This window comes from Sus scrofa, chromosome 14 (genome assembly GCF_000003025.6).
Source record: "Sus scrofa isolate TJ Tabasco breed Duroc chromosome 14, Sscrofa11.1, whole genome shotgun sequence".
NCBI lineage: Eukaryota > Metazoa > Chordata > Mammalia > Artiodactyla > Suidae > Sus > Sus scrofa.
In genome coordinates this window covers 50,464,908-50,477,231 of record NC_010456.5, presented here as the reverse complement: position 1 = coordinate 50,477,231, position 12,324 = coordinate 50,464,908, and the positions used below count along the sequence as shown (strand labels likewise).

Genomic DNA, 12,324 nt, shown 5'->3' with positions numbered 1-12,324 from the left:
CCAAGGTAGTTTTTAAACTTCATTAGGGCAGGTCTAAAATAGCTTTCCCACAGGGATAGCTTAGCTCCACTACTAAGGTGTGGCCCTTGGAGTTCTCTGATGAATGCTTAGCGGATTTTCCACCCTGGCTGGGAGTAACTCAGACACCTCTCAGCTCTGCAAGAACTCAGGGAGCCCTTCAGCTTACAGTGCCTTGGTTGAATTTTACCCTCCTTCATGGAATATCACCCTATATTTGTGGGTCTTAATATAGCCATCAAAGACTCAAGGGAATGCTGTTGCAGATTTCTGGAACTTTTCTTCTGTTGCACTCTCTCATCTTCAGAATTCCCGTACTCCCATTTCTGTCCTCAGCCTTGTGAGACCAGCAGGGTCTGCCTGGGACACCCTTCCCTGTTCTGTGGTCTAGGATATGTCTTCTGGCAGAAAACCAGGGCATTTGTAGGGCCCACTTGTTTCCTCTTCTGGGTATTTCAGTCCTGTGCACCTTATCCATTGTCTGAAACCAATGGTTTAATGTATTTGTCCATTTTTTATTCTTTTATGGTAGGAAAATAAATCCAGATCCTGCTCTTTCCTCATGGCTGCAGGTGGAAGTCCTTGAATCACAGGAACTTTTTCTTCTTCTTCTTTTTTTTGGTCTTTTTAGGGCCACACCAGAGGTATATGGAGGTTTCCAGACTAGGGGTCCAATTGGAGCTACAGCTGCCAGCCTACGCCACAGCCACAGCAACGCCAGATCCAAACCATGTCTGCAACGTACACCACAGCTGATGGCAAGATTCTTAATTCACTGAGTGAGGCCAGGGATTGAACTCACTTCCTCAGGGATACTAGTCAGGTTCATTAACCACTGAGCCATAACAGGAACTCCAGGATCACAGGATTTTTATTGCTAGAGCAGACACTGCAAAAATCTCTCTGGTCATTTTTTTGTACCTGAGAAAGCTGAGGCTTGAGGGAGATGATTTACCAATTTGCCAGTGTTGGCATAGTTTTATGACAGTCGCAACCTCATGGTCTTTGTTAATCACAATAGCCTGAGTCCTGTAGAAATGTTGACTTCTGATCAGTGTTCTTTAAGGGAACAGCACACTGGAGAATGACAATTAAAAATGGATTTAACAACATCAACAAATACCACTCATACTTAAAGCCTAATCCTAGTTCTCAGGGAATTTTGTGTTTCTGAAAGACTATTCCCAGAGGTTTCAGATAACAAAAGTTGTATTCTTAAAAAAAAAAAAAAAATCCTTTAATTAGCCAGCTTGTAATGCTATTGTAGTTTTATTTTGGCCTAAATACCTGACCTACACCCACCCTGTGTTGCATTCTCATCTGTAGTGTCCTGCCCAGTCGCCCAGAATTGAGGGTGTCTCATTTTTTCAGACTTGTTTGTCATTTCCTTTCTTTGGCATGGCTTCTCTTAGCAGCTTTGGGTTGTAGTATGGTCAGGAGCTCTTAACAGAGTCTCGGGAGTTCCTTTCGTGGCCCAGAGGAAGTGAATCTGACTAGGAACCATTAGGTTGCAGGTTCAATCCCTGGCCTCGCTCAGTGGGTTAAGGATCTGGTATTGCTGTAAGCTGTGGTGTAGGTTGCAGACGTGCCTCAGATCTGGCGTGGCTGTGGCTGTGGTGTAGGCTGGTGTCTACAGTTCCGATTAGACCCCTAGCCTAGGAACCTCCATTTGCCTTCCTCCCCCCAAGTAAACCACTTGTTAGTTTGTTGTAAAATTCTGAGGAAAATCATTCAATTTTTTTTTCCTTCTTCTTTAGGACCGCAGGTACAGCATGTAGAAGTTCCTGGACTAGGGATGGAATCGGAGCTGCAGCTGCCAGCCTATAGCACAGCCACAGCGACACCAGATCTGAGCTGCATCTGTGACCTATACTGTAGCTTGAGGCAGCATCAAATCGTTAACCCACTGAGTGAGGCCAGGGGTGGAACCTGCATCCTCATGGATATAGTTAGGTTCTTAACCTGCTGAGTCACTGTGGGAACTCCTTTTCATTTTTAAACACTATAGTGCTAAAGCTTTGTTCTGGGTTAGACACTATCTCAGTTTCTTAACCCATAAAATGGGGATGATTAGTAATACCCTCATACATTGTGAGGATCAGGTGAGAGGACGCGTGCCAGCCCTGGCGTATGAGAAATGCCCACTAACTGCTGGCTGTTCTTTTTTTTTTTTTAAGTTTTATAATGATTTTTTTTTCCGTTATAGCCGGTTTACAATGTTCTGTCAATTTTCTACTGTACAGCAAGGTGACCCAGATAGACATACATGTATACATTCTTTTATCTCACATTATCATGCTCCACCATAAGTGACTAGATATAGTTCCCATTGCTGTACAGCAGGATCTCATTGCTTATCCATTCCAAAGGCAATAGTTTGCATCTATTAACCCTAAACTCCCAATCCATCTCACTCCCTCCCCCTTGGCAGCCACAAGCCTGTTCTCCATGTCCATAATTTTCTTTCCTGTGGAAAGGTTCATCTGTGCCATATATTAGATTCCAGATATAAGTGATATCATTTGATATTTGTCTTTTCTCTTTCCGAGTTCACTCAGTGTGAGAGTCTCTAGTTCCATACATGTTGCTGCAAATGGCATTATTTTGTTCCTTTTTATGGCTGAGTAGTATTCCATTGTGTGTATATACCACATCTTTTTTTTTTTTTTTTTTTAATCTTTTTGCCTTTTCTAGGGCCGCTTCCATGGTACATGGAGGTTCCCAGGCTAGGGGTCCAAATGGAGCCAGAGCCACAGAAACACCGGATCTGAGCCGCGTCTTCGACCTACACCATAGCTCACGGCAACACTGGATCCTTAACCCACTGAGCAAGGGCAGGGATCAAACCCGCAACCTCGTGGTTCCTAGTTGGATTGGTTAACCACCATGCCATGACGGGAACTCCTGTACCACATCTTAATCCAGTCATCTGTCAGTGGACGTTCAGGTTGTTTCCATGTCTTGGCTATTGTGAATAGTGCTACAGTGAACATGCGGGTGCATGTGTCTTTTTCAAGGAAAGTTTTGTCCAGATATATGCCCAAGAGTGGGATTGCTGGGTCATATGGTACTTCTATATATAGTTTTCTAAGGTACCTCCATACTGTTTTCCATAGTGGTCGTACCAGTTTACATTCCCACCAACAGTGCAGGAGGCTTCCCTTTTCTCCATAGCCTCTCCAGCATTTGTTATTTGTGGACTTACGGCCATTCTGCCTGGTGTGAGGTGGTACCTCATGGTAGTTTTGATTTGCATTTCTCTAATAATCAGTGATGTCGAGCATTTTTTCATGTGTTTGGTGGCCATCTGCATATCTTCTTTGGAGAAATGTCTATTCAGGTCTTTTGCCCATTTTTCCATTGGGTTGTTGGCTTTTTTGCTATTGAGTTGTATAAGTTGTTTGTATATTTTAGAGAGTAAGCCCTTGTTAGTTGCATTGTTTGAAACTATTTTCTCCTATCTGTAAATTGTCTTTTTGTTTTTTTTTTAATGGTTTCCTTTGCTGTGTAAAAGCTTGTCAGTTTGATTAGGTCCCACCGGTTTAGTTTTGCTTTCATTTCTGTTGCTTGGGAGACTGACCTGAAAAAAATTTGTAAGGTTGATATCAGAGAATGTTTTGCCTATATTCTCTTCTAGGAGTTTGATGGTGTCTTGTCTTACATTTAAGTCTTTAAGTCATCTTGAGTTGATTTTTGTGCATGGTGTGAGGGTGTGTTCCAGTTTCATTGATTTACATGCAGCTGTCCAGTTTCCCTAGCAACTCTTTTTTTTTTTTTTTTTGTCTTTTTAGGGCCTCACCTGTGGCATATGGAGGTTCCCGGGCTAGGGGTTGAACCAGAGCTGTAGCTGTTAGTCTACACCACAGCTGTAGCAACATCAGATCCAAGCCGCATCTGCGACCTACACCACAGCTCATGGCAACACTGGAACCTTAACCCACTGAGGGAGGCCAGAGATTGAACCTGCGTCCTTATGTATACTAGTCAGATTTGTTTCTGCTGAGCCATGACAGGAACTCCCTCCCTGCTGGCTGTTCTTAGGTGGAGGCAGTTCTCCATTGTCTGATGTGTGATGCCTCTACAGGACTGGGTTCAAGTCTTCACTTTTTTTTTTTTTTTTTTTTTTTTGTCTTTTGTCTTGTTGTTGTTGTTGCTATTTCTTGGGCCGCTCCTGCGGCATATGGAGGTTCCCAGGCCAGGGGTTGAATCGGAGCTGTAGCCACCGGCCTACGCCAGAGCCACAGCAACGCGGGATCCGAGCCGCGTCTGCAACCTACACCACAGCTCACGGCAACGCCGGATCGTTAACCCATTGAGCAAGGGCAGGGACCGAACCCGCAACCTCATGGTTCCTAGTCGGATTCGTTAACCACTGCGCCACGACGGGAACTCCAAGTCTTCACTTTTTTTTCTCACAAGAGTCCCAGTTTCCAAGGGCATTTCTGATGTCTAGGCCTAGAACTTGCGCCAGGCTTTCAGGGCCACTGACGTTTGGTTTCTGACTTGTGTTATTTGCTTGTTGTGTCATTTTTATTGATCTTGTGATTGGCAGAGTGTTGTCAGGGAGTGATGTGTATGATTACTTGGCTTGATGAGTCTTCATCCCTCCATGCAGGTGATGCTGCTGTATATCACCTGATGTTGACATTGGCTGTGGAACGGGTGTCACACATCGCTGAGCCTACAGGAGGACTCCTGGGCTCTGGTGGCCCTCTCTCTCTCTTCTTTCCCTTTCACCTCATTAAGTCCCTGTTGTGTTGGTCCCTTTGGTCACGCTAAGTAATTGCTAAGTTTCTGGGCGTGTGGGATGCAGGGGGTACAGTGAGGAGGGCTGTAGTCCTATCTGCAGTTAGCAGAAGCTAAGTGCACATGCAACTCCAGGGTAAGGTAGGATGAAGGAATTATCTCAGGAGAAGCACAGAATGCTTGGTGGGCTCCTGAGAGGTGGAGGATCTGGAAAGACAGTGGAGCTATATCTTGGAAGGATGGTGGTGGGTGGTTTGTTGGGAGACAAGGCAGTAGAGAAATGTTGCAGATGGTGACAGCTGTGGGAAAGACTGGCAAGGGAGTTGGGCTCCGGTGTTGGGGAAGTTGGGAAGGGCCTCCCTTGTTAGTCTGGGCATGTACATTGAGTGTTGGAGTGGGGAGCAGTTGAAGGTGCGGGAGTGGGAAGACCGAATATTGGAGGCATCAGGACAGAAGTCATAGTGGTCTGGGGGGAGCCTGTCACCTAACATCGATCTTAACCCATCAGGGCCTAGTCGCTCAGCCTGTAAAACCAAATAGCACCTAATCTACCTGTAAGTGGCCATTTGGCAGCTGGGTCTGTGCCCCATCCTACCCCCATCTGTGATCCTGCCTGTAATTGGGAGCTGTTAGCAGTTGGTCCTCAGGCCCATGTCCAGGCCAGCAGCATTTCAATGTAGTTGTCCAACATAGGTGTTTGTTTTTCCTTAGAGAAATTTTAACTGGAAAAGCTCACCGTCGCATTTCATTTTCCCCATGATTTTTTTGTTAATGAAGTAATTTAATTAAATGTGATTTTCATTTACAAAGAACTGTGGAATGTTTTGAAGACCATTTTGTGAGATTAAGTTTGACCTGCCCTGATCTCTTTCAGGAGGTACTGGCCTGGGTCTCTGCCTGCGAGCCTGTGGCAGGCAAGTATCACTCTCACAGTTGGGCAGTGGCATCTCCTGCTCCATTAGAGAGAAATACATTCCTATTTAGATTGAGACTCTTGGGGAGGTCATAGTTAAGTAGGAGGTCTCTTAGTGTACTAAGATGTTGGAACTAAAGTTGTGGTAGGACTGTTTTATTTAGGAAACATTTGCTTTAGTTGACCTAGATGTATTTTTGGTTACTTTTTTGTACTAGGATTCCATCTTCCCTTTTTTTTTTTTTAATCTGCACCTATGGCATGCAGAAGTTCCTGGGCCAGGGATCAAACCTGAGCCACAGCAGTGACGACATCAGATCCTTAACAGCTAGGCCATCATGGAACTCTCATAAAATTACCCAGCTCCTATCCATTGAAATGTACACTTTTCTCTTATTTTCTGAGCTCTAATGCTGTAAATATTATCGTCCTTTTAAAAATATGATTTGCATTATGGCAAAGTTGTTTCTACTGATTTTAGAGATTTTATCCCCTGATTCTGCAGTTAGCAATATTCCTTATGGGAAATACAGAAAAGAGTTAAGAGTAAAAAAGGAAATAAATAGTGCCTATAACCTGAATAACTAATTTTTATGTCTTTCTTTTTTTCTTTTCTTTTTACAGCTACACTTGTGACATATGGAAATTCCCAGACTAGGTGGACAAATTGGAGCTGTAGCTGTAGGCCTACATGACAGCCATGGCAACACAGGATTCGAACCTCATCTGGGACCTATGTCACACCTTGTGGCAATGAGGGATCCTTAACCCACTGAGTGAGGCCATCGATCAGACCCACATGCTCACGGACATTATGTCAGGTTCCTAGTGGGCCGAGCCATGATGGGAACTCCCTAATTTTTTCTTATCTTTCTTGATGTGCTGTCCGGGTTTTGATTGGTTTTATATTCTGTGATCAGTTGTATTAGTTTCCTACTGCTACCGTGACAAATGATCACAACTTTCACTTCCTAGAAAGTTGTCAAAATTGGATTTATTTACATACAACAGGAAAATAAATCAGGATCCTTACTCTGCCCACAGAGGAGCCTCCAGAGATGGAGGAAAGACATGAGAGCACCAGTGTTTGGCACGTGGGAGTGCTAAAGTGTCATCTTCTCTGTATAGCTCTGTCTTTTCCATACTGAGGCATGAGACTGGGCCAATTCTGACGTGTTTCTAAATCTCTACTCTGTCTTCTAGCCCCTTAGGATCACTCCGGGGTCTGTGTGTGGTGCCTCTTCCTGGCAGGGCCAGGGGGAGGGCAGAGTGCTGCCTGGGGCAGGGCAGCATACAGACTCCAACAGGTCTTGGGTCAAGGCTGATTCGTGGTCAGCTTCCTGGATCTCATTGGTTCATTCTTTTTTTTTTTTTTTGTCTTTTTAGGGGAGCACTCGTAGCATATGGAGGTTCCTAGGCTAGGGGTTGAATCGGAGCTGTAGCCCTTGGCCTACGCCACAGCCGCAGCAACATCAGATCCGATCTGCATGTGCAACCTCTGCCACAGCTCATGGCGACACCGGATCCTTAACCCACTCAGCAAGGCCAGGGATCGAACCTTAGTCTCGTGGATACTAGTCAGATTTGTTTCCACTGAGCCACGACGGGAACTCCCTCATTGGCTCATTCCGATAAAATCCTCCTGCTTGTGGATTTCTCATCTGCAGGGATGTTTCTTGATAAACTTTGTCACAGGAGTGTACTTTGCCAGTGGAAATTACCAAAGTTTTTGGGCTGATCACTTGGTCATGCGTGGTCTGCCATCTCCTTTGTCTCCTGGTGATGCGTGGTCTACAGCTCCCTTTGTGTCATAGACCCTGATCAGCAAGTACCTTCTTCTGGGCAAGAGAACGTGGGAGAAAAGTGAGAGGTTGCACTCGGTCCCTCTCTTACCTTTCGTGTGTGCCCTTTTGCCTAAGCATTTAACCATGAAAGCATGGATTTCCGCTTCTTACTTTATATTTTTATTTTAACCCACAGGATATTTTTCCTGGTTACACAAGTAATATTTCCCCTTAGAACCTATTTTGGCAAACATAAAAAACATGAAGAAACAAAACACCTCTAGTCATCCTATCTCTCAAAACTATTAACACTTTGATACATTTTCTTCCAGGTAATTCAGGTCATTCCTTGTGGGCACTTGTAGGACGTTTAGAGCATTGTTCCATGTCCTTGCTTATTCTTAGAAAAATGGTATTTTTAATGTCTGTGATATTAAGTTAAACTTGATGAAAGCATTGTTTTCGTAGGTCAAAGTGGTTGACTATCAGTAATTTCATACGGTCCAATCTAATATTTGATTAAGTGGTTGAATCATGATTGTTCTCCTAATGTTAAATGTTTAGATCATTTCAGATCTTCAGGTAAACATACAAACCCTGGGATGAAAGTATTTTATGTGATCTTTGTCAGTTTTGATTTGTCCTCTTGTAATTGCCCTTTTAAAATCTAAGGGAACAACAGCAAATTGCTTTCTTTTTTTTTTATTAGAAAATGAATTTACTAAATATAAGGCCAGAGGTTGAAGCCACTGATAGAGAAATATGCAACATCAGTGTGGTAAAAGGGACTTCTTTAGGGAAAAGGCTTCTGCCACCACTGCCACTCAGAGCAAGATTCGAGAAATGACATTGCGTTCACCTCCAAGGAGCTTAGTGATGGTGGGTGGGAGGTGAGGGTGAGGATGCAGTGAGGAAAGAGGCAGGGTTCTATTGAGGGTAGGTTTGAGAAGGGGCAGAGGAGGAGCCTCAACCCTTTCCAAAGGCAGCCACAGCCCATCCCTGTGTGGGGCCTCCTAGGACTTCAGCATCTCAGGAAGCACAGTTGCCCTGCTCTCCCTGGGCCCTGTCACAGCCACCTGCCGTAAGTAAAGGTCTTGCAGAGCCCGGAGCTGGCGTTGTAGAAGTACCTGATGAACAGGGCCCTGCAGGGACCCATGTAGGGAGGCAGGTGGCATGGCTTGGACCAGACTCCTCTCTCCACCCCGCTGGGTGCTGGCCACAGGGTGCCCAGGAGGAGGAGAAGTGCTGCAGAGAGGCAGAGCCGGCTCATCTTCAGGGCCTTGCCCGAGAGCTGCTTACTTTCTTTTTTTTGTTTTTCTGCCTTTTACAGCCGCACCTTTGGCCTATGGAAGTTCCCAGGCTAGGGTTTGAATTGGAGCTGCAGCTGCTGGCCTACACCACAGCTCTTGGCAATGCTGCTTCCTTAACCTACTGAACAAGGCCAGGGATCGAACCCGCATCCCCATGGATGCTGGTTGGGTTTGTTACTGTTGCACCGCACAGGAACTCTGCACATTGCTTTCTTTTAAAAATTACAGTGGTGGCATTCCCGTCATGGCACGTCGGAAACAAATCCAACTAGGAACCATGAGGTTGCAGGTTCGATTCCTGGCCTTGCTCAGTGGACTGAGGATCTAGTGTTGCCGTGAACTGTGGCGTAGGTCGCAGACGCGGCTTGGATCCTGTGTTGCTGTGGCTGTGGTATAGGCTAGCAGCTATAGCTCCGATTGGACCCCTAGCCTGGGAACCTCCATATGTCACAGGTGCGTCCCTAACAAGCCAAAAAAAAAAAAAAAAAAAAATTACAGTGGTGATTTAACTGATACATTTCAGAGCAAATACCAAGCACTGCATTTGATTTCCTTTGCCATTAAAACATCCCACCAAACCACGTGAATGTCAGTAAGTGACTTCTCTTTGTGTCTTTGGGACAGCAAGTTAGGGCCTCCTTGGAGTTCCGTCATGGCGCAATAGAAACGAATCCGACTAGGAACCATGAGGTTGAGGGTTCGATCCCTGGCCTTGCTCAGTGGGTTAAGGATCCAGTGTTGCTGTGAGCTGTGGTATAGGTCACAGATGTGGCTTGGATCTGGCATTGCTGTGACTGCGGTGTAGGCCGGCAGCTGCAGCTCTGATTAGACCCCTAGCCTGGAAATTTCCATATGCTGTGGGTGTGGCCCTGAAAAAGGACAAAAGACCAAAAAAAAAAAAAAAGTCAGGGCCTCCTGGTGTGTCTGATGCTCTGTTCTGAGCTTCCTCTGTTAGAGATGTTTAAGATTGGCATCACCTGTTTGCCTTTTCATAATAAAATTCCAATTGTTAGTTCCTTTATGACATTTACTGTTGGTTTGTTCTGATGATAATCCTAGTATTTCCATATACTCAGTAAATTGCTGACTTAACTGCCTGCCCACTTGCTCTCTGCTAGCCTAGTGCTAAGGCGTGTCCAGTAACAATAGGTATTGTTTCCTGAGCATATACTCTGTGACCAGAAGTCCTGAGTGGTTTACACATATTAGATGTTTAAAGATCCCTAAGAGGAGGCCTTATGCAGGAGGTAGGTTTGCATAACCTCCTCATGGACACCCTGGGAAGTGGGGGACCCCAGGCTGTCCTGACACAGAAGGGCAGACGTGAGCCATGGTGCTTTATTGCCTCTCTCTGTGAACACAGAGTTTCTGCTCTCGGCCCAGGTTCTTCAGGGGCATGTAGACCACAGTCTCAGAGGTTGGAGATGTCCTTTGCATAATCTGGTTGAGGAAAATGACTTATTGGCTGTATAGACTTGCTAGGCTTTTAAAAATGTTTATGTATTTTTAATCTTTAGTTTTGGTTTTTGTTTTGTTTGGTCTTGTTTTTCAGGTCCAAAAGCTGCTTTGCATGTGCCCTGTAGATTTCCACGGGATCTTCCAGTTAGATGAAAGACGGAGAGATGCAGTGATTGCCTTGGGCATCTTTCTCATTGAATCTGATCTACAGGTGAGACTTGCCTACATTAGAGTTTCTTCAGTTCAGGATAGTGGGCGATAGAATGTAAGCTTACACCCGCTTTATTTACTTGCAGCAGTGCTGGAGGAGTGCTTACACATGCACCTAGTGAGCACATTTGTGGTGGGTGAATCGGGTGGGAATGCGCCTCCTACTGACACCCCCCAGGAAAGTGTGCTTTTTGGATTGTGTGAATATATTGTGTTTCTATTTTATTTATTTGGGCTGTACCTGAGGCATATGGAAGTTCCCAGGCTAGGGGTCAAATCAGAGCTGTAGCTGCCAGCCTACACCACAGCCATAGCCACAGCTAGAGCCACAGCCACACGGGATCTGAGCCACATCTGAGATCTATACCACAGCTTATGGCGACACCAGATCCCCAACCCACTGAGAGAGGCCACGGATCGAACCCACATCCTAATGGATACTAGTCAGATTTGTTTCTGCTGTGCCACAGTGAGAACTCCCAATGCCAGATCCTTAACCCACTGATCAAGGCAGAGGATCAAACCTGTATTGTCATGGATACTAGTCAGGTTCATTACCGTTGGGCCACAGCAGGAACTCCTTTTTTTTTTTTTTTTTTTTTTTGTCAATTTAGGGCTGCACTCGCACCGTATGGAGGTTCCCAGGCTAGGGATCGAATCAGAGCTGCAGCTGCTGTCCTACAGCAGAGCCACAGCAACACGGGATCCAAGCTGCGTCTGCAACCTACACCACAGCTCACGGCATCGCCATATCCTTAACCCACTGAGCAAGGCCAGGGATCAAACCTGAATCCTCATGATGCTAGTCAGGTTCGATAACCGCTGAGCCATGATAGGAACTCCCCTCCATTTTTTATTTAAATTTTTTTTTAGCTATATCTGCAGCACGTGGAAATTCCTGGGCCAGGGATTGAATCTGAGCCACTCCTGCAACCTATGCCACAGCTGCAGCAACACTGGATCCTTAACCCCACCCCCACCCCTGCACACTGGAGTGGAGATTCAACCTACAGCAACCCAAGCCACTACAGTTGGATTCTTAACCCCCTGCAGCACAGCTGGAACTCCCTATTGTATTACTTTTTGAAAGTTTGGTTTTGTTTTCACCAGAAAGTTAGTTGCAGTGCTTTGTGAAGTACTCATGTGCCCTCCAGGGTAGGTGTGATTTCTACCCTCAGGTAAGATGCTCTTTAGACTCAGAGAGACCATTTCTTCTCCTTCCAAAAGGGCAGTATTCTTTGAGATAATCGTGATAATGCTATCTTTTTCAAAACTATGGTAGATAATAAGTTTTACATGGCAACGTAAGGTTTTTTAAAAACCAGTGTTGTCACTTTAACAAAAAATGGCTGTTTTTTAGTATTTATCAAAGCTAATTGAAGCGAATGGTCAGTCACTAGATACAGAATCTTTTGTTTATTTATTTTTATTATTACTGAAAGTCATTTGTTTTTAAATTCCAAGTTTAGGAGTTTCTGGTGGACTAGTGGTTAAGGACTCAGAGTTGTCACTGCTGTGGCTTGGGTTTGATTCCTGGCTCAGGAACTTCCACATGCTGTGGGTGTGGCCAAGAAAAAAAATTACAATTTAATCATTCTATGTTTAAAAAAAAGATATTTTAATTTTTATTTATCTAAGCTTGCTTGTCCTGGAAATTTTACTTCTATAGGAATATTTTTGACGGTATTTACACATTATAATTTTAGAGCAATATTTAATTTAATTTATTTTATTTTATTTTTGCTTTTTAGGGCTGCACCTGAGGCATATGGAAGTTCCTAGGCTAGGGGTTGAATTGGATCTTTAGCCGCCAGCCTAAACCACAACCACAGCTATGAAGGATCTGAGCTGTGTCTGTGACTTACACTGCAGCCTATGGCAACAC

General features: G+C 44.8%; 1 protein-coding gene across 5 annotated transcripts in view; it reads left to right on the top strand.

Moving 5' to 3' along the window:
• The window catches only part of PI4KA (phosphatidylinositol 4-kinase alpha), a 101,568-nt gene that overhangs the window by 14,752 nt on the left and 74,492 nt on the right, over positions 1 to 12,324 (top strand). For 4 of the 5 annotated variants that reach the window (XM_001929569.6, XM_013983179.2, XM_021073459.1 and 1 more), the window contains exon 2: positions 10,324 to 10,440. In XM_001929569.6, the coding sequence (XP_001929604.6) occupies positions 10,324 to 10,440 (117 nt within the window). Of the gene's footprint in view, positions 1 to 5,659; positions 5,679 to 10,323; positions 10,441 to 12,324 lie in introns of those variants that run through there. The other variant, XM_021073461.1, reaches the window with a different exon arrangement.